The sequence below is a fragment of the Ceratocystis lukuohia genome (genome assembly GCF_044167205.1).
Source record: "Ceratocystis lukuohia strain C4212 chromosome Unknown Supercontig1_pilon, whole genome shotgun sequence".
Taxonomy (NCBI): Eukaryota; Fungi; Ascomycota; class Sordariomycetes; order Microascales; family Ceratocystidaceae; genus Ceratocystis; species Ceratocystis lukuohia.
In genome coordinates, this window is record NW_027263520.1 from 3,584,967 (window position 1) to 3,604,769 (window position 19,803).

A 19,803-nucleotide genomic window follows, 5' to 3' on the forward strand; every position below is an offset into this window, starting at 1 on the left:
TAAATTCAAATTCAAATTCAATTTTTTTTTTTGTTTCTAGACGTTAAATCAAGCCAAGTTCAAGTTATTTATCTTATACAATAATTTAATGTCCCAAAGATAAGGTGCTCTTTGCAACCCCAGCCCAACTTTAGCGCTGGGGGGAGACCAGAGTGGTGTGTTACAAACAATGGAAAACTGCGATATTGTCATCCAGGAAGTGAAATGATTTTTTGATGTGTCAAGACTGTAACGTGGAGTCTCAGGGGGTCGGCCATTAGAATTGCCTGTCTTGTTCTTCTGCTCCTTGTGAAGTCAAGGATGGTGAATGTGATCGAGATTAAGTTAGGTTTCTGAGCTCACCATAGATACAGCTGTCCACACTTGCGGGCTGTGAAAAGACCCTTTGAGACAGCTGGCAATAGGTGGCTCCTTCTAAGATTTGTCGCGGCAACCAAGTAAACAATGCAATGTAAAGCTTGGGGATTTAATGAGACCGCTTTTTTGCTTTGAAGGAGGAAAGAGCCTGCAGAGCCAAGGGTAGAGTCTCGCATACCAAGCAAAGACATACGAAAGAAGAGCAAAGGAAGAGACTGGGGGCAGAGGCTCTTGCAGAAAACAAATTCTCACTTAAGTCAGGCAATGACCTATTTTGCTACTATTACAAATTGGGTGAATGCATATTTTGTTTCTCCCGCTTCCTCATAGTTCACGATACTTTGTTCTCTGGCCTCACTGTGCTTACGTACACCATAACAGCCATCATATATCATTTTTTTTTTCTTTTCCAGCTGATTTTATTTTTTTTGTTCAGCGTTACTCGTTAAACCCCGAGCGCGTCCCTTGTTTTCTCCCCTTTTATTTCCTCTGCTTCATTTCCCTTTGTTGTCTCGTGCTGGGCTGGGCTTTCGGAGTTTCCTCTCTTCCTCTTGTTCGTTCCAGTGGGCTCTTTGTCTCTATAATTTTAATAGTAAGTTGCTATCCCCGCCTCCTTGTCAGAAGTAAATCAGAACTTTGAAGGTAAGGCAGCATTCCAATCTTCCGCTGTCAACACTCATTCCATTTGCATTTCGGGATTTTGAGTTGAAGCCGGCTCTAATTACCCTCTGATTCTTCTACTACGTTGTCTATCACTCCGGCACTCCCTAGTCACTTAGCCAGTCAGGTCTTGCTATAATAACCCAGTGCTGGCCTGGTCACGGTCTTGTCTCCCGCTTACGCTCTGTTCTCCTAGATGCCGCCGCGCAAAAAGACCAAGAAAAACTTGAACAAGCCCTTTGTGATCCATCGCGACGAATCGTGTCTCAGCTCCAACAATAGCCAGCAGGATCAGGACGCCGAAGTGTCTCCCTCTGCCCCAGCGCCTGCAATATTGACAGAACCTGCACCCACACCAGGTCACGAGACTCGTGATATCCCAGCTAGCACTATCGCTTGGGGCCACCCTCTGGAGCATGAAGAACTTGACTCTGAACACTCGCAAGTAGGCGAGTCATCGCAAATAATTTATTCAGACCCTGACGAGCCACGCTGGAGCGAACTTGACGAAATCGCCGAAGAGACAGAGCCAGAGTCAACTAGATTTGAAGAGAGTCGTTACAAGAACGACCTCGCTGCTGATACCACGCCTTATAATCATCACCTTGATCAAAGCAGCCACATGGACGACAGTCGCGGCAGTGATAGCCAACTTGAGGCTGCACAGGCTCAACAAGATAATCGCTACGCAGACGACAGCCAGGTTGAGACATCGGGATTATCCCACGGCATCTCCACCGCCGACCATTGCGATCACGACGACAGTCAAGACACTGCCGAGCCTTCTCTATTGGTGGAAAGTGTTGTCCAGGAAGACTGCTCATTACTCAATCACTCTATAGACCAATCATACAACGCGGAGACGGACCGTTCACGGCTGCAGCCACAATCACACTACGATATCACCGATTCTCACATCGACCAGGATACATCAACTCCCCGCCCTAGACAAGACTCCTCATCGCCACTACAGGAAGAAGAGGAAGAAGAGGACGACCACGACGACGTTTTTAGTGACCACAGCTTACGCAGCTCTCTTGGCTCGTACGACAGTGGCATGGCGCGAAAAGCGGTCGTCGAAGAGGCACCAAGCGTTGATGCTTCCTCGGTTTACATGCACGAGGATAGTCGCATGCCACAGGCTGCTCGTCCAACCCACGTATCAGACTTTTCACAGAGCCTTATCTCGGAAACAGACGATGATGACTCAACTCTCTCTAGCAAAGACAGTCTATGTAGTCATTTTCGGTCAGGCTCTAATTCGCGCCAAGCCTACATGTCCCCCACGGCTGGCTCGTCACGCTCTAGCAAGAATAGTGGCCCAAAGTCTGTCGTCACCAGACTGGGAAGCCCTGCAATGCCTGTTCACTATTCCCCCAAGGGGAGAACCCCTACTCGCTTTCGTCCCCAGCCCGACCAGGCACCGCTTGTTTTGCTGCACGTAACCATGTTGCCTTTGCAGTGGTCCTGGGCCCCTGTCTTGGAGGAGGCGGCGGCATATGCAGCCGAGGGAAATTCCATGCTTTCAGAGCCTATAAAGAATTTGCGTGACGCATGGATTATTCTTCAAGATCGTATTGGCGACACCGTGTTGGAGCGAGGTGTCTTGCTCCCCCATCCGCAAAATGATTACGAGGTGTTGGAGGAGAGAGTCCTAGAGGCCATGGAGTTGCCTCTTCGTAGAAGAGCCCGAATTCTTGAGTGTGGCCACTATTTGGGCCCTGCAAATGTCATGTCGCTTTCTGATGATGAAGAGACAGAAGATGACGACAGCTTTACATCTTATGAGATTCAGAGACGCCGCATCACTTCTACCCGCCATTGGTGCGCTACGTGTCGGCATGAAATCAAGGTTGATGCCCTAGGGCCCGGAAAGATTTTTCGCGTCAAGGTGTATGCTAGCAACGGTCTCATGCGAGCTGGCGCCTGGAAAGCGTGCTGGCGAGAAATGGAGCGTATCGATGTTGAGATTGAGCCGATTGTTGACAGTTCTCTGCACATTGAGCTTGCTGAACTTGCTGCTGAACAGCAGCGGCGCGCTGAAGAGACAGCATCTAAAATGCTACAGGAAAAGAAAGAGGCCGAAGCTGCCTCGCGTGGAATCGTGGCAAAAATTGACGACAAAACAAGACGTCTTAATGAGGAGCGTGAACGACGAGAGATTGAGCGCGAGCTAGAAAGACACCGAGAAGAGGTTATGCGCGCCCAGCCTAAGGCCCTGACATCACCACCGCCTGCCATCCCTATCGAGGCTCCTCCTTGTCCTTCCGACCAAAGCCGCTCGTCCGGTCAGTTTACGCAGAGCACTCCTCACAATGAGTCGTCATCAAGTCATCCCCCTCCATCCCCGTCAGCTAGCGTGCCCCTTGCAACATCACCAGGCCCACAATCACCTTTACAACGCACTATTCCTGACACCTTTCCGGAGCTATTGATGGAGGCCCTGCGTGTGCTCATTCGCGATCGCAAAAACATCGTTATTGGTGTCCTTAGTTTCTTGGCTTTGTTGCTGGCCGTACGCGGAGGACAGCAACAGAATTATATGCATGCTATGCACCATGATCATTTCCCAGGAAGGAGCCAGGCGTATGCTGCCGCGCCTTATGCCGATACTCAACCACCCGCCCCCGCTCAGCAACAACAGCCACAAATGCAACACCAGAATGTGCCGCCTGTGCAATATTATCAACAGCAACAGCAGCATGTCCCTCAGCAGGTCGAGTATCAGGCTCAAGCTCAACAACAAGCTGTGGGGTACAGAGAAGTGTCAGCACAGGACCAGCAGTACGCACAGCCCGAGTATGGCTCAGCTCAGAATGAGCAGCCCACTCAACAACAAACCCAGTATGAACAGCAGCAGCAGCAGCAGCATTACGAGAATGCCCAGTATGATTACCCTCATGTTGAACATGAGCAACAGTACTATCAATACGATGACATCCAGGCCCAAGACGAATCGCCGATTGCTTCTCCTGGGGAACCCTTGGCTGTCGATGCTGAATATGAAGCCCCCGTTGATGTCCAAGATTTCATTGATGAAGCTATTGCCGCCGAAGACTCTGTTATTTCCACTGAGGCCCTTGCCGGTGAAAGTGTGGAGTTGGAGACGGAAGCAAACTCTAATTTTGCTGATAATATCGATGGGATTGATGAATATGAGCCCAAGACAGAGGAAGAAGACCTGTATTTTCCCTCAAACGTTTCTGAGGCCGAACATGAAAACCAAGAACACGATATTTCAATGGACGCTATGGCTGATGTTGTTGATGACGAAACTGATTCCAATACTTTGGAGTTCGAAGTTCAGACTAGTTCTGGAGAGGATAGAGCCTCCCCCGAGGAAAAGGAAGAAGAGTCTACTCTTTTTTCTGACGAGGCTGATGCTGTTATTCAAGGCGAAGACATGATTGATGGTACCATGTCCACCGAGGAAGAAGTCGCACATGAGGAGCTTTGATTTGGGGCCTCGGGCTTCCACCATATATCTTGTCTGTTTCGCACCATAGCCCCCCTGCGTTTTTATCCCCCTCCCCCTTCCTCGCTTCTCCCCATCTCGTTTTATTTTTGGTTGTTTGCTTGCCTGTCTTGTTCTTTTTTCCTGTGCGCTTAATGACGGAATGTGGATAATGTATGAGAGAACGCTGGTGAGATGAACACAATGTCTCTTGCCCTTACTTTGCTCTCCATCTATATTGTTTGTAGATAACCTACTTTTGCTAAATACCACCACCCCTTTCATGATAAGCGCTGAGTGTGCTCTGCCTGGTCTAGTACAACCAGACTTGTTTCTATCTGCATGTGTTTTCGTTCTTCTACTCGGGCCTTGGTTCATCTCTTCGTTTATTTATTTATCCCAAAAAACAAAAACATTACCGAAAAATTACATGCTTGTGTCCCTGGCCTTTTCAGCTCTTCAGTGATGGCTGGGCCTTCACCCCCCCCCCCCTGGTCTCTCAGCTACTCTGTTCTAGCGCTATATCAATTCATTCAAGTATCTTTTTTCCTTCTTTATTTTTACGGCGCCCCCTGTTTTCTTTTTGCACCTCTCTAGACTTTTGCTTTACACCTTCAGGTTCTTCATGGAGTGGCGGGCTTGCTGTATGCACAGCATGTCCATGATAACCAACGCAGCCATGCCCTCGACAATTGGGATAGCACGGGGCACAACGCAGGGATCATGACGGCCCTTGGCGGCCAGCACACCTTCAGAGGTGCCGTCGTAGGTGGCGGTAGTCTGGTCGATGCTGATGGTAGCAGCAGGCTTGAAGCCAACACGGAAGAAGATGGGTGCGCCGTTAGAGATGCCGCCCTGGATGCCGCCCGAGTGGTTAGTCTTGGTGGTCAATGCCGGGCGCGGCAGGGCATTGGCGCCCTCAGGACTTGGGGCCGGGTTCTCATCCTTGACGAACACGTCATTGTGCTCAGAGCCAACCATGCGGCAACCGGCAAATCCCGAGCCAATCTCGAAGGCCTTGCAGGCGGGGATGCTCAGCATAGCATGAGCCAGCTTGGCCTCCAGCTTATCAAAGGCCGGCTCACCAAGACCCGTGGGCACGTTGCGGATAACGCAAGTGACAGTGCCACCGGTGGAGTTTTGTGAGTCGCGGAGTTGCGAGATGTAGTCCTCCATGTTGCGAGTGCCCTCGACGTCAGGGCAGCGCACGGGCAGGAACTTGTCTACCTGCTCACGCGTGATGGTGTTGACCAGGTTAAGTAGCTTAGGATTAGAGCTGCGGCTAGGGAACTCGGGCGTCTCCTCAATCAGCTCGACAGGACCGACAGACGATGTGAAGCCGACAATCTCAATGCCGTACGACTCCTTGAGGAACTTTTCAGCCACCGCACCGGCAGCCACGCGCGCAATAGTCTCACGCGCACTACTCCGGCCGCCTCCTGACGATGCCTTGATGCTGTATTTTTCCAGGTACGTGAAATCAGCATGCGAGGGCCGGGGGTACTTGTCCATAGTCTGGTTTCCGTAATCACGGGGCCGCTGGTCTTCATTGTTAACGCTCAGAGCAATGGGAGTGCCTAGAGTGCGGCCGAACTCGCAGCCCGACAGAATCGTCACACGGTCCTTTTCATTGCGCGGTGTTGTAATCGAACTCTGGCCGGGTCTCCGGCGAGTCAGCTGAGGCTGGATGTCAGCTTCGGTTAGGGAAAGGCCAGGCGGCGGGTTGTCAATGATGCAGCCGACGGCCTTGCCGTGCGACTCACCAAAGCTATGAGACGGGATAGGCCGAATGTCAGCTACGATTCAACACGATCAGGGCGCCTAGGCAAGCAAACCAAAAGGGGAAGAAGGAAAACATACGTGGTGACTTTAAAGACAGAGCCGAAAGTAGACATTGTGGTAATTTGGTGTGCTTTTAAATTATATTGTTGGTGGTGGTTGTTAAGTGGAAAGAAAGTTGGTGGGGAAGGAAGAAAAAAGCGTTTGGAGAAAAGATGAAAAAAAAAAAAAAGACTAAAAAAAAAAGAATTAAAAAATTAGGGAAAAAGCTTTCTCCAGACCATCTAAAGAACAAGGCAATTGCTAGCTTTTATATTTTCACATTACAGCAATGCGCCTTCTGAAAACAACGTATATCTTAAATTAGACAGAGCGAAATATACTATGTATCCTGCGGCAACAGTGCCGTCGCATTAGCTTGGAGCACTTTCTGCTTTGGCTGCTGGAAGGCCATTAACATGCTATTCGTCTCTGACTCTTCTTTTTTTTTTTACTTTTGATGCAAAGATCGGTCGGTCGGCTGTGGGCCTCTCCAATTTCTTTTTGGTCATTCCTAGGTTGAGTCACACAGGTTACAAGTTAAATACCGCCCCTGTTATTCCCTGTCTTTTTTCTCTTGCTCTTGGCAGGCTTTTTTGACCGTACCACGATGCTGGGATCCGCTGTAAATGTATCCAAAATCAGGTCATGTGCACTACAGGATTAGAGCATGAATAGCAAACAGGCCAAAAGGGAGAAAAAAAAAATGCAACAACTTGATTCAAGTTTAACGCCCGCATCGAGACTTGCGGACAAAAAGTCTACGCGGAAAGAACCACTCGAATAAGAAGTTGCTAGTCTTAACCCCGTATCAGCACCTCATGCTCTGAGTGGGAGTCACCCAAAGCAAACAGGACAAATAATGTTCGTCCAATAGGAAATAACCTTTACTGAGAGGGCCGAACTCGCTAAATCGGCTTTTTCCTAGCCTGGCTCGGTGAGAAGGCCCCGCCAAGGACGCACTTTTATGTCTCCAGTTGAGGAAAAATAAAAAAAAATAAAAATAAAAAAGCACCAATTATCCGCGGCCTATTCAACCCTCTGGCGAAGCCAAGCAAAAGGAGAAACATAAAACGCCTGGTGTTGTCTCCCACCCTGAAATTAGTCACTCATATGTGTCGAGCATTTGCAACTTACAGTGATGAGCTGGCAACCCGATCGACAAAGAACCTTGGCCATCGTGTTGGAGCGGATGATTGTTCTTCCCCCCTCCTCGCACCCCTCTCATCTTTGTTCTCTCTAACTTTGTGCTCTTGGCACACACTCCCCTGCCTCGTCCTTGCTCTTCCGTTCACCGTAGGAAAGGAGAGAGTCATGCGTTGTATAGTACGTTGCTTGTAAAAATATCAAGCCAACTAACTCCCTGGGCCACAATTCATCCCATAGGGCGCATTTTATGCTACGCCTCCAGCCTCCATGCAACACTATAAGCCCTTACTCAGGCATAACTCACATACTACTCATGCTTCACGACATCACACAAAGCCAACCCAAACGCCGTCGAATTTGTTCAAACCCCAGATTTGCTCTATCAATAATGCAAGCGAAAATGCCACGTGATACTATACCTCTTTCTGGCCCAAACAATCCCACACTAACGCCATATACCACCTCCCATATTTTTCGTCAACAACCTCCTACATAAGACTCCACCTCAGAACCAATACTTGTCCATGTAATCCATGATGGGCGTAAAGGAGCTTACAATGATCACCATTGCAAAGGCTACCCACGCATACCACTGGCCAACGCCCCGCAGCATATCATGGGCCGGCAGAGGCGTCGATCCTTTGTACCCGTGGAATGCCAACTCGGTAAACACCACCAATGGCACTGTTAATAGCACCATAGCGATGGAAAGCGGGATCGTTGTTGCCACTTTGCTCGTGATATCTGACACTGCCACTCCCGTCTTCTTCTGTTGACGCCTCTCGGGCGGGATCGTACCCGGGATCACTGGCGAATTTTCCGCTGCGAGCGGATCCTTTGGCGAGCGAAACTTGCTTAGCGGCGCAGACGAGCTGTCAAAAAAGTACCTGCCGGCAGACTGGTGGCCAACCATGATGGCATAGAAGCCAAACAGTGCAGCGGCAAGGGCAATGAAGCAGCCGGCAATTACGTACTTGGGCAAAAAAGAAGCTATGTTGGCTGGTATGACCACCACCTCATTAGCGTCGCGGAACAGCGAAGGCTCTGCTGAAAAGCAGTTGTATGTGCAGTTCCACGACGAGTCATTGCGCCATAGCTGTGCAGGAGACGTCAACAGCACTCCCTTGGGGTTGTAGCAGGCAACCTCAACGGCTTTGGAATAGGCGTGGATCTTTCGCAGAGCCTTGGGCCCGCCAGCTAGATAGGCTATGGGTGCGGGAAGAAGAAAGAGAGCCCACACGGTGATAATCGGTCGGGCCCGGCGGTTCTTGAGCATACGTGAGAATGTCAACATGCCGTTCCACATCATCAAGCTGGCCACGATGATAATCCACGCAGCGAGAATGTCGAGGTCGACAACATCCGGATTAGAGCCCATAGTGACGAGGGCCCAGATATGGACCGCAGAAATGGCGCTGATTCTGAGTCAAGCAAAGCAGAAGGGCGGGTGAGGACACTGTTAGCTTATCGTGTCTAAACAGTACAAACAAAGGAAAGGAAAGAAACACTCATTCGACTTACAGAAACACCCATGTCGACGCAGCCAAGACAATCCAGCTCAGCTTCCACCCTACCACGGCAATTAACAAGCAGGTATAAAACAAACACCGGTTGAGAACACCATAGTGGCCACTCATAGGGTAAACACACATGACAGTATTATCCAGCGGCTCGGAAGATAATGCTTGTGCTGCAAAGGATCCAGACACAAACAAGGCGAGGGCCAGAAAGCCAGGCCTTAACCGGAACGGCAGCCCAAGAGCAAGCATAGTGAGGGGTATGAGTCAGGAGAGTACAAAGAAGGAAAGACTGAAGATTCAAGAAGATCAAAGGAAAAAGGAAAAAGAGGGAAAGAGGGAAAGGAGGTGTTGAAGAGCAGGACGAATCAGGTGTTCTCTTATATCTTATCTGAAAGACATCAACGGGGGGCAGCACGCTAGTTGCAGAGGCAAGATGAGCAAACGCAAGAGGACGGACTGACTACCTAAAGAACAGGAACAATTCCCCAGATGACCAGCCAGAAACAACGCACAACAGTCCAAGCATGTGACAATCCAATAAGGAGCAGCAATAAACGACGTAAAAACACGTAAAGGGAAGCAGGAGAAAGAGAGCTGGGGGAAGCCGGGCGAGAATGGGAGAATAACAGCCCTTCCTGCGCAGGAGAAAAAAATAAGAGCAACAAAAGGTAGATAGACAATGAGGAACGCCTTAGGGGAGAGGGGCAACAAGGACTTGATTATCAGTCTTTCTTCAATTGTTACCTTTACATGTCATAATCCCATACCCAAGATGCCAAAAAAAAGGTATCAAGCCCGAGCCATGTGCAGGCCAAAGCTGGGATATAAACAGTTAAAATGGCTAAAATGGCAACAAAAATGGAAGCTCAAGGAAACTTTTTTTGTGTAGAAGGTGATGGACGAAGCGTTTTGATTTTGAAGGCATTTATTTTTATTTTTACTATTTTTTATTTCCCAAACTTTTTTTGGTGCTTTTTAGTATTTTTTTTTTCAATATTCTCGGCTTTCTTTTCGTGATGCACTGTCCCATGTATGGAGGGAGTCCCCAAGAATCTCAGCTTTGAGCGGCGCCTATCTTGTAACTGTAGCACCGCCTTTACATGCAATAAAACAGACTTGCTTGCTATGCATATCTTGTCCTTGTGGATGAACATACACAGTAGAAGGGAGAAGCAACATGGCAAAGGATGGCAAAGAAATACAAGTAGCAATATAAGTTGAAAAAGGGAAACGGCATGCCACTGAATTGATCGCCCTCGCCCCTCAAGACAAAAAAAAAGTCCCTTTCAAGATTCAGGGACCCTTTTCCTCCTTATTTCCTAGCTATTGCTATTACATTTTGTTCCCGATGCTGAGACAGGAAATAACCTTAAAATATAATAAAGACATTCCCAGACCAAGATATCAATCAGCTTATAATGGACAGTCTTTTACGTAGACCAGTGCTCCGCCATGCGCCATGCGCCATGCGTCATGGAGCCCCAGAGGAGTGTAACCCACAGGCTTAAGGGTTACCCACTACTTACATAGCATGAAGTTGATAAGGCCTAGCTCCCAGACGTCTAAGCTTGTTCCAAGAAAAAAACCCACATGAAGTTACGGCTATAGCGAGGAAAATGGAAGAGCAAAGATGCTGTGTTCAGTTAGGTTGCAGCACTGAGACACATTAACAGCATGGATACAAAGCCCGCTGGCTACATTGATTCATGCACATGTGTGCATGTGCTTACGTAGCTGCTCTTGTTTGTGAGGCTAACCGTGAGGCCGGCCGTGTAACCAGGGTCGTCCAGACAATGTAATAGGGTTGCAGGTTGTGCTTGCTGTATATCATATCACGTGATGCAAAACTCAGGCCCCTCTGGAGTGGGTAGGGTTAGCACGTAAACAATCCAACGACCAACCTTCACCCTTTTTCTTCATTTAAGCCAACAACACCTGATGCCCTCCGTCAACGTTTCATTCCTCCGCAGCCAGATCGAAGGTTTGTATCCTCTTTTTCTTTCGTAAACGAGCTGGCACTGCGGGGTATGGATCAGATGATGCGCTGGCCTTAGAGTTTGTGAACAATTATGGCGGAGGCTGGAACCGGCTACTGATCAGCGCTTTGCCATTCTCCTGCCCTCTAGCTTTCCCTTATTGACACATATTTTGACTGGCCGTTCTCCTATTTTATCTTGCCTGTCTCGTTTTGTCTGTTAGTGATGCATGCTTACCTGTTTTATGTGCAGGCAGGTGTATGGATAACATGCATACTGCAGATACTAGACACATGGAAGAAGACAATAATGGCGTAGGCCCCACAATTGTGAACCGTGGCAGCATATTGACCAATTCTTTTTGTTGATCTGTTTCTGTGTGGGCAAAAGATAAGAGGAGGCAAGCGGTACATGCCTATGTATGTACGCAAAGGAAGAGAGAGATAAGCGTGTGTGTATCCCCAGAAGGACGCGGTTCCTTTGTTGCCATAAAATTCGAGGCCAGCATCAGCATGCATAAACAAGTCGTTCTCTTCTAACCTGGCCTGGGTTGTTGGCCCTTCATCTAGATCTTTAGGGTGGAGGGAAAACAAAAAAGAAAAATACAACAGGGCGCATGTTTCGCGTTCGCAACCGAAATATAGGAGGAGAACAGGTCCAAAACCCCAGTAGTTGCTAGCTTTATGGCCTTGGTAGGGTTTGGACCAGCCAATTTTCCCAGAGATTTGCAGTCAAAGACAAGAAATGCAGAGACCAAGAAAGCCCCAGTTAAAAGAAGGCTGGAGAGCTAGAAAGGTACTGGATACCTGCCCGTTTGCTTGGGGGAGACTTTTGATGGTGAGCGAATAGCACAAGACTAGCCAGCTACCTGCCTTTTCCTGATCGTCGATTTTGATTCATAATACATCATAAGATGGCTGGTTGAAAAGGGTATATCTTATCAAGGTACCTACCTACCTACCTAACTGTATGGATCGCTACCTGTAGCTCGCTGCTGAGGCCTCGGTATCTTGCTTCAACCGGGTCGTCAAATTTCCACCACCTTAGCACATTCCCTGCCATTTGCGCCTTGTGTGCTGACTTAGTCACCTCACCGCCTTGTAACAAGGCAGTTAGTTTTGTGCAGTGGTAATTACGTGCTATATGCAAAGACCGGTATAGACAGTTCTTGCCGTCACGCCCATGTGATGATTAGTTTTTCACTTCCGCCTCTCCGTATTCTTCTCCTTCTTATTTTTTTTTTTTTGCTTTCCTGTGTGTATTTTGTGCGAGACAAGCAGCCCCAATATTAAAAAAAGAGCAATCACAATTCTACTTGATGTTGCTCGATTCCTCAGACCTTGTGTTTTGCATCTGGTGTTCCCGCGCACGGACCACATGCCAGAGTTCCCAAGCGCCCTGTTTATTTGCAGGTTCCCACAGAAGTTTACAGAAGGCTACAGGGGATGAAGAGGCTGGTAAGAGGCACTGAAGTCCACTGAAAGTTCAGCCTTTTCCTCTCCCCTTCCTTGTTCTCAGCCTTGTCCCGAGTGGACTAACTAGCTTCATCCAATCAACAGGTTGCACATGCAAACAAAAAAGCTTCCTTCCTTCCATTTTCTGGGTCCGGAACCTGAATAGGGCCAACAAAGCCTAGCTAAAGGCTAGCAAAGGGCCAACAAGGTGAAGAAAGACCTACAACAAGCCCCAAAGAAAAAGTCTTCAGCAAGCATTTTCTTCCATCTCATTCCTTTCCCACTTCCTCCTCTTTTATTCTTCCTCCTTCTTTCTGACTCTCAAACCCCCCCTCACTTCTGCCCAACGAAGCCAAGCTAGCGAAGCCAAGCCCAACCTTCTTCGACTTCATAGATTATTACCGCCATTTTGCGCACTGATTCTTTTTTTTTACCCTTTTTTTTTTACTCTTTTCCCCCTTTGATACTTTGTTCACAAATAACAAGCAAACAAAAGACGTGATTCAAAAAAATCTCTCCCAGAAATTATCGCGGGCTTTCTTTTTGCTTCTGCCATCATAAATCTCCTTTTTTTTTTCCCTCTCCTGTATCCCTTTGTATCATCATCATCATCATCGAGGCAAATTTTCGCCGTGTTCAGCCAATTGACCAGCTCGCATCCCTTTCTGCGTAGCCTCATCTTATTTTTTTTTTCTTTTCTTTTCTTTGTTCCTTCGTTCTCTTGATCTTTTCCGTCGTCCTTGGTTATTCATTCTCTCTCTTTTTTTTTTCTTCCTACACCGCTTACAACGGTATACTGGCCTAGCTTATCTTTCCCCATCGCTCTGCTTGCTCTATTATACCTTTTGCTACTGTTTAGAACTGGTCCTGTCTTGCCTTCGGTCGGTTCGATTCGCTTCGCTGTGTGCCCTTCAAGCTCGTCTGAAAAGTCTGAGCTTTGAAACCGTCTCGAGATACTTGTTACTTAGTATCTACCGACAATCTCACCACCTGACGCGAACCCACGCGATATACCTGAAAAAAAAAGATCACCGCTATCGCCTTAGTCTTCCATAATAGGTACCTCGGACAGGATGGATGGAAATCTTCCTCCTGCTCCTACACCACCGGTCGGTGGCAGTGGAAGCGTTGACCTGTTGAACCTTCTCAAGTTCAATGGAAAGGGCCCCCAGTCCATTCACCAGCTACACGGCCCTTCAAGTCTATCGCAGCAGTATGATCATCAGAATGACCATCAACAACGCTATCCGTCACAGCCCCAGGCTCAGACCCAGCTACAGCCCCAGGCTCAGTCACCCCAGCAATCAAAGTCGCAGCCTGTCGAGCCTCAGATGTTTCCCATAACTACTGTTGCTTCGGCAAATGCTCGCATCATGGCTCCTGCTCCTGTGGCTCCTGATCCGAGTGGTATGCTCGCTGCTATGATGCGGGGTGAAATCAAGGATCACCGCAATGGTATCACCTCGCCCACGCCTCCCGCCTCATCTGTTTTTAACAGCTCGCCCCCGCCTGATACTCGTGCCTATCTGCTCAATCTCCTCAACCGCCCTAAGCCCGGCCAACAGGATGATCAGCAGCAGCAGCAAATTCACCCTGCCAATGACTCGCAGTCCCAGGGTCACCACTCTGGAATTCCTACTCCCCAATCACAATCGCAGCAGCAACAGCAGCAGCAGCAGCCGCAGTCACAGGGCCACCATGAAATACCTGGGAGCCCCAACTCCGTCTCGCGTTTCCCAATCCAGAACTCCATATCCCCTGTTGCCCAAAATTCACACTCCAGTATCCCCCCAGGATACAAGTTTGACCATCCTGCCCATGAGCAGCACATTCCCAATTATGGAAATGGCAACAACAACAATAACGGCAGTGCTAACGCCACCAACAACCCCTACTATGGCTCTGATCCTGGTGCCCATTCAAACCCTAGTCATGTTTATGGCTACCCCGGCGGACCTGGAAGTATTCATTCTTTCACTAGCCGTGATATTCGTGACGACTCGCCCGCTGGCTCTGCGTCGGGATCTCGTCATGTGGACCAGCCGCCCGACCGTGATGGCCACGCCTCGTCTGCCACGTCGTTTCAGATTTTGAAGAAACCCATGTCTGATTCACAATCACCCCAGAACTCTATGGATTTTGTGCGCCCAGGAAGTGGCACTTTGCCTATTGCAAGTCCTAGCCACGAAAACCGCCAGCGCGACCAAAATGTTGACCAGACTCAGACCCCCCACACAAATACCACCGAGTCGTTCGTTAGTATCACTCCCATTAACCAGGGGTATCATGATGGCTTTTTTGACAATTTGCCCAAGGGTATTACTGCCTCGGAGCGGCCTGTTGTCGCCACCCACGACTCTGCGTCTGGTGTTTCTAAGCCTGAATCTGCCGCTTCACCTGCCCACCATGACATGTTGAACTCGCTTGTGGAACCCAAGCCTCAAAACATGCCGCCCAATCACCAGTCAAAAGCTCGATCCCCATGGGTGACCGTGCTATTGCTGCCACCTCTGTTCCTGTTTCTGCCCCTACCACTGTTAAGCAGACAGATGGCTCCAAGGAAAACTGGATCCCCCCCCAAACTTCCAAGGCTGATGACATTGCTCACATCTCTGATGATGACGAAGGCTTAAACACTGCATCTAAGTCCGGAACCGAGGATGAGGCGGTTATCCCAGGTAGTTCTGATGAAGCCGTTGCTGAGAATTGGGAGAACGCCGATCCTGAAGAGGATGAAACCGCTGCCGCTTCTGCTGAAAAAGAGGAGCCTCTTGTCAAGGTATACAACTTCCCCATGCAACCATGGATCTCTATCACCCTTCATGAAAAGACAGAGCCTCGCCCGTACTTCCGCGATTCAGCCGTTATGGAGATTGCTCGTCTCAAGAAGGACTTCGACCAGGTTGACCGTAATTTGTACACTGCTACGTCCCGCTACATGGCCTATGGCATGTCCAAGGCTGGCGGTTTGCGTGTCATTAGACAGGATGACGGCAAGGACGCCAAGATTTTCGCCGACACAAAGGACCGAATCTTCAATGTGTCCATGTCTGTGACTGGCAATGATGATGCCACTTCAAAGCAAGAAGTTATATTGGGCACTGGAATTGGCGGCACTGTGTACTGGGCCAAGATTTGGCAGGATGACAAGGACCTTGTTAGCGGCGAAGATCACCCTGAGCTCAATGGCTTTGCCTTGCCTCCTATCAGTGCTCAGGAAGGCGATGCTCCTGGCGGTCTTTTGAAGACTCGTGCCCGCGTGTCTTCAGGCCATCCTGAGTATTTCGCTACCGGTCGCGGCAAATACATCAGCATCATTTGGCCCTCGGTAATCATGCAAGGTGATTACTTTAAGCCTGGTTACGACCGTGTTGTCGATTCCGAGAAGCTTAGCAGAGACTGTTCGCTGAAGATCAATACCGGTAAGGCTGGCAAAGACTTCGTGTTCAGCCAGGATGATACTGTTGTTGTTTCGTTGGATAAATCTGGCCGCATTAGGTTTTGGGATATTCGCGAACTTGTTGCTGTTCGCGAGGGTTCTGACCCTTCGGCTCCTATGCCGGCCAACACTCATATGGAGATTACTGAGCCTCTTCTGACTCTGGCCAGCACGCCTGAAGGCGAAAAAGCTTGGCCGACTTCAGTCTTGCTGCTGGATAAGGCCCGCCCGTTTCAGAAGCGCTGTGCCCTACGCTACATGATTGTTGGTATGAAACAAAACCACACTCTGCAGCTGTGGGATCTCGCCTTGGGTAAACCTGTCCAGGAGTTCAATCTTCCCCACTCCAAGGAGTCAGACGCCGTTTGCAGCGTCATCTACCATCCGGCCACTGGGATGCTCGTTATTGGACATCCCACTCGTAACTCAATTTACCTGGCTCACCTGTCTGCACCAAAGTATTCGTTCAAGAGCATTTCCCAGGCTGTTTACATGAGCCGTCTTGCCGCTGGCGATTCAACTATTCCCCAGCCCGACTCGACTGCCGTTATCAGCGGCGTGCGTGAGTACTCGTTTGGTAATCGTGGCATTCTGCGCAGTCTTGACATTCTCACCAACCCGGCTTCTTCTCCCGAAGAGAAAGACCAGACTCTTTTTGAACTTTACGCTATGCATTCCAAGGGCGTTACGTGCATCTTCATGAAGCAAGCTGACTTAGGTTGGTCCAAGGAGAATAAGGTCATCTCGGCCATCAATGCTGAGAGTGCGGGCGTCATCACTGTTGACAAGCTCAAAACCATTGCTCCCCTTCCGTCCGAGGAAACACGCCCCGTGTTCTCTACTGCCCGAAAGGAGGCGTCTGCTCAGGGTGCTGAGGATACCAACCACAAGCCATCGGCTGCTGCGTCTGATCCACCCAAGTTTCGTATTGAGACCAAGGAACGCGACACTAACGATGGCAATCTCACTGGCAACGAGAAAAATGAGCGTAAACTGCGGAAGAAGAAGAATGCCCCTCAGGGCGAGGTGACTTTGCTCAGTAACAACTCTGCTGGCAAGGCTGCTGTCAAGAATGAGTCTGCCGCCAAGGCTGGAGGCTCGCAGAAGGGGTCGTTGAATATTTCTCAGGACGCTATCGAACACGCTGTCAAGGGCATGGAACAGCGCCTTTCGCACAATCTCTCGGATCTCATGGTTTCTTCGATCAAGAATCTCAACTCAGTTGTCGATGAAACCATTCGTTCTCGTGACACTGAATTCGATCAGCGTCAAATGAAGCTGCTAGACCTTGTGTCTGAGGTTCTTAACGGCAATACACAGAAGGTTCTCGGCAAAATCATTGACGAGCAGTTCCACGAGTCGATTGTGCCTGCTATCAACCAGGCCACAACCAATGCAATCAACAGCCAACTGAGCAACAAGCTGAGTAGCCATGTCTCTTCGGTGGTTCAGAAGGAGTTGCAGCGAATTATTCCGGGTGTTATCCAGCAGTGTCTGCACAGTTCGCTTCAGAATCCTCAGTTTGTGGATGTCTTGTCAAACAAGGTTTCAAACATGGTCACGATGCGTGTCCAGGAGTGCCAGGATGACTTCTTATCTAACCTAGGCCCGAACCTGGCTCCATCCTTTACTGCTATGAATATCCAAGCCACGGAGCGTGTTGCTGCTGAAATGCACGAACGCTACCAGGATGAGATAGACAAGCTGAATTCGTACCGAGCTAGTGATCGCAACAAGATTGAGCAGCTTTTGTCCCTTGTTACGCGCCTTTCGGATACCGTTTCAACCATGGCACAGTCTCAAGGCCAGTTCCAGAATGAAATACTCAAGTTACAGCAGCGCCAGGCTCGCGATACCCGATTCACATCGGCCTCGCATGGTAATGACTCGCCCCATGCCATGGATCATTCCCCTCGTGGCCCTCCTTCTCACAATATGCATGCCTCTCCTCAATCGTCCATTGAGCATCAGCATCAGCAACAGCAACAACAACTCCTGCTTCACCAGCAGTCGTTATCTCAGCCCCAGATGCAGCATCAGCAACAACATCAGCTTCAGCACCAGCTTCAGCAGCAGGTCTCGATCCAGTCGCAGCCACAACACATGTATAAAGCATCGCAATCGCAGCTTGTTCCACAGCCACAACAACAGGTTTCACTCTCTAACCAAGGCAACCAGCAGCAGCCGCAGCAGCTTGGTGGTGGTGGTGGCGTTAGTGGTAACGCTACTAACAATGGGGAGCTAGTTAATGAGTATGATGAAACTCTAAACAACAATATCATGGCCGTTCAAAGCCTAGTCAACGAGGACAAGCTTGAAGCTGCTATTGTGCGTTGGCTGCAGGGTGGACGTGAGCAGGAGGTTTTCGCTCACTTCTGGTGCCAACTTAATCCTGCTATTCTCCAAAATGTTCCTCCACTTGTACAGCTCTCTGTTGCCGCTACCGTTGCACAGAATCTTGAACCCGGCCCGCTACTACGTGCCAAGACCGCTTGGCTGGACATGTGTGTGCTTTACTTGTACAACAATCTGCCAACATTTGTAAGTTTTGTCAAGATGAAATAGCATAAGGCCGTTATTTTTTATCTACATCTATTCCCGCGTTCCGCTTAATTCTAACCTTCTTACCATAGGATGCCCAAATCAAGGAAGTCACACCTCGCATTATGAATCTTGTTCTAGCTTCTAGCAACAAGCTTATCAATCGACTTGGCGGTCCCGGCTCGATTGATCCTTTGGTTCCTATTCTGACAACAACATTGAGCCGGTCTCGGCGCATTCTTGATATGCTTAACCAGGAGGTGCAGTACTAGCGATCAAAAACCTTCTCTCGGTGTATGGATGTCAATGTCGTCGGCTTTGATATCGGCAACGGCGGTCTTGTTGGACCTCTATCTCTCATACGAGGGGGCCCTTGTGTTTCTCTAGGTCTAGTGCAGCAGACGATGCCTCCATCACCTGTTTCGTACCAGTCATCATTAGGCTCTACTGAGCTTGTAATGGCAAATGACCAGAGACGCATACTTTGTGGTGGCGTCGATGGCTGATGACACATACACACAGTCTGGTCTTTGATTTAATCGTTGTTGCGTGTTTATTATTCTTCTTTTCACTTGTTTCTTCTCTTGTATGTTTGACAGGGAACAAAGAGATAGGTTTGATGACGGTTATGACCGAGCGTCGTATGCGTGCATTTTGTTTTTGTTCACTTTTTTTTTTCTTTTTTTAGTGCTCTTACCGTGTTTATCTTTTCTTTAGTTGTGTTTCTTTCCTTGTTGCTTATTTGTTCCGTCTTTTTTCTTTGGGGAAAAGTTAAGTGTTGTTCTTTCATCCATTTTCTCTATTTTCGCTTGTTATCGTGCGTTTTTCCCACTTCCACATACCGCTTGGTTCTGGCGGTTTCTTCTTACTTATCCCTGATTTTGTGTGCGTTCTTGTTCACTATTCATGACTTGTGCTATTGTGGCTTCTTTCGTCCCTCGTTTTGACTCTTTTTACTTCCCTTCGTTCTGCTATGCCTAAGTTGTATTTAAAACATCATCATGATGGGTGATATGCTACGCTTTTTGCAGTGTGGCTATTTTCTTGCACTTATTGCGTTGTAGCCCTCTCTATATTGATCTTGGTAGCTGATGGCGCCGGTGATAGGCTGCTGTTTGGCCCGAGAAGAAAAGGGAAGAGAAGAAAGAGCTGCGCGTGATGGGGCCTGGCCTCAGGACAGGCCGGCCCTACTACTAGTACATGAAAGCACGGAATTTTCTGATAGGTTGCATGATACTTCCATTGCATTTTGAGCCTGGTAGTTGATGTAGTTTTTCTCTTTTATTAGATATAGTTGTAGAAATTATATGGTGGTGTCAACATAAGGGAAGCAAGCATCTGTGTCTATTTGCGTATAACTTCAAACCAAACCCCTGGCCTCCTCATGATTCCCACATCATGACGGCCACGTAACTCTGAGAGAAGCATTGTGTGA

The 19,803-nt window shown here is 48.8% G+C and overlaps 4 protein-coding genes across 4 annotated transcripts; 2 read left to right on the forward strand and 2 right to left on the reverse strand.

The window, feature by feature from the left end:
• Positions 1-1,213: 1,213 nt before the first annotated feature.
• Positions 1,214-4,474, forward strand: HOO65_010905 (uncharacterized protein; the record flags this gene model as incomplete). The annotated part of the gene is made up of 1 exon (XM_070999829.1): positions 1,214-4,474. One exon carries the CDS (start codon positions 1,214-1,216, stop codon positions 4,472-4,474), a length of 3,261 nt encoding a protein of 1,086 aa, XP_070862727.1.
• A 603-nt stretch (positions 4,475-5,077) lies between these two features.
• HOO65_010906 (Chorismate synthase) lies at positions 5,078-6,366 on the reverse strand (the record flags this gene model as incomplete). Its single annotated transcript, XM_071005884.1, has 2 exons — positions 5,078-6,239; positions 6,332-6,366. The coding sequence occupies 2 exons, from the start codon at positions 6,364-6,366 to the stop codon at positions 5,078-5,080; spliced, it is 1,197 nt and encodes a 398-aa protein (XP_070862728.1).
• A 1,577-nt stretch (positions 6,367-7,943) lies between these two features.
• HOO65_010907 (uncharacterized protein) lies at positions 7,944-8,816 on the reverse strand (the record flags this gene model as incomplete). The annotated part of the gene is made up of 1 exon (XM_070999830.1): positions 7,944-8,816. The coding sequence occupies one exon, from the start codon at positions 8,814-8,816 to the stop codon at positions 7,944-7,946; it is 873 nt and encodes a 290-aa protein (XP_070862729.1).
• Positions 8,817-13,461: 4,645 nt separating this feature from the next.
• HOO65_010908 (uncharacterized protein) lies at positions 13,462-18,640 on the forward strand (the record flags this gene model as incomplete). The annotated part of the gene is made up of 3 exons (XM_071005249.1): positions 13,462-14,874; positions 14,934-18,368; positions 18,461-18,640. The coding sequence occupies 3 exons, from the start codon at positions 13,462-13,464 to the stop codon at positions 18,638-18,640; spliced, it is 5,028 nt and encodes a 1,675-aa protein (XP_070862730.1).
• Positions 18,641-19,803: the final 1,163 nt, after the last annotated feature.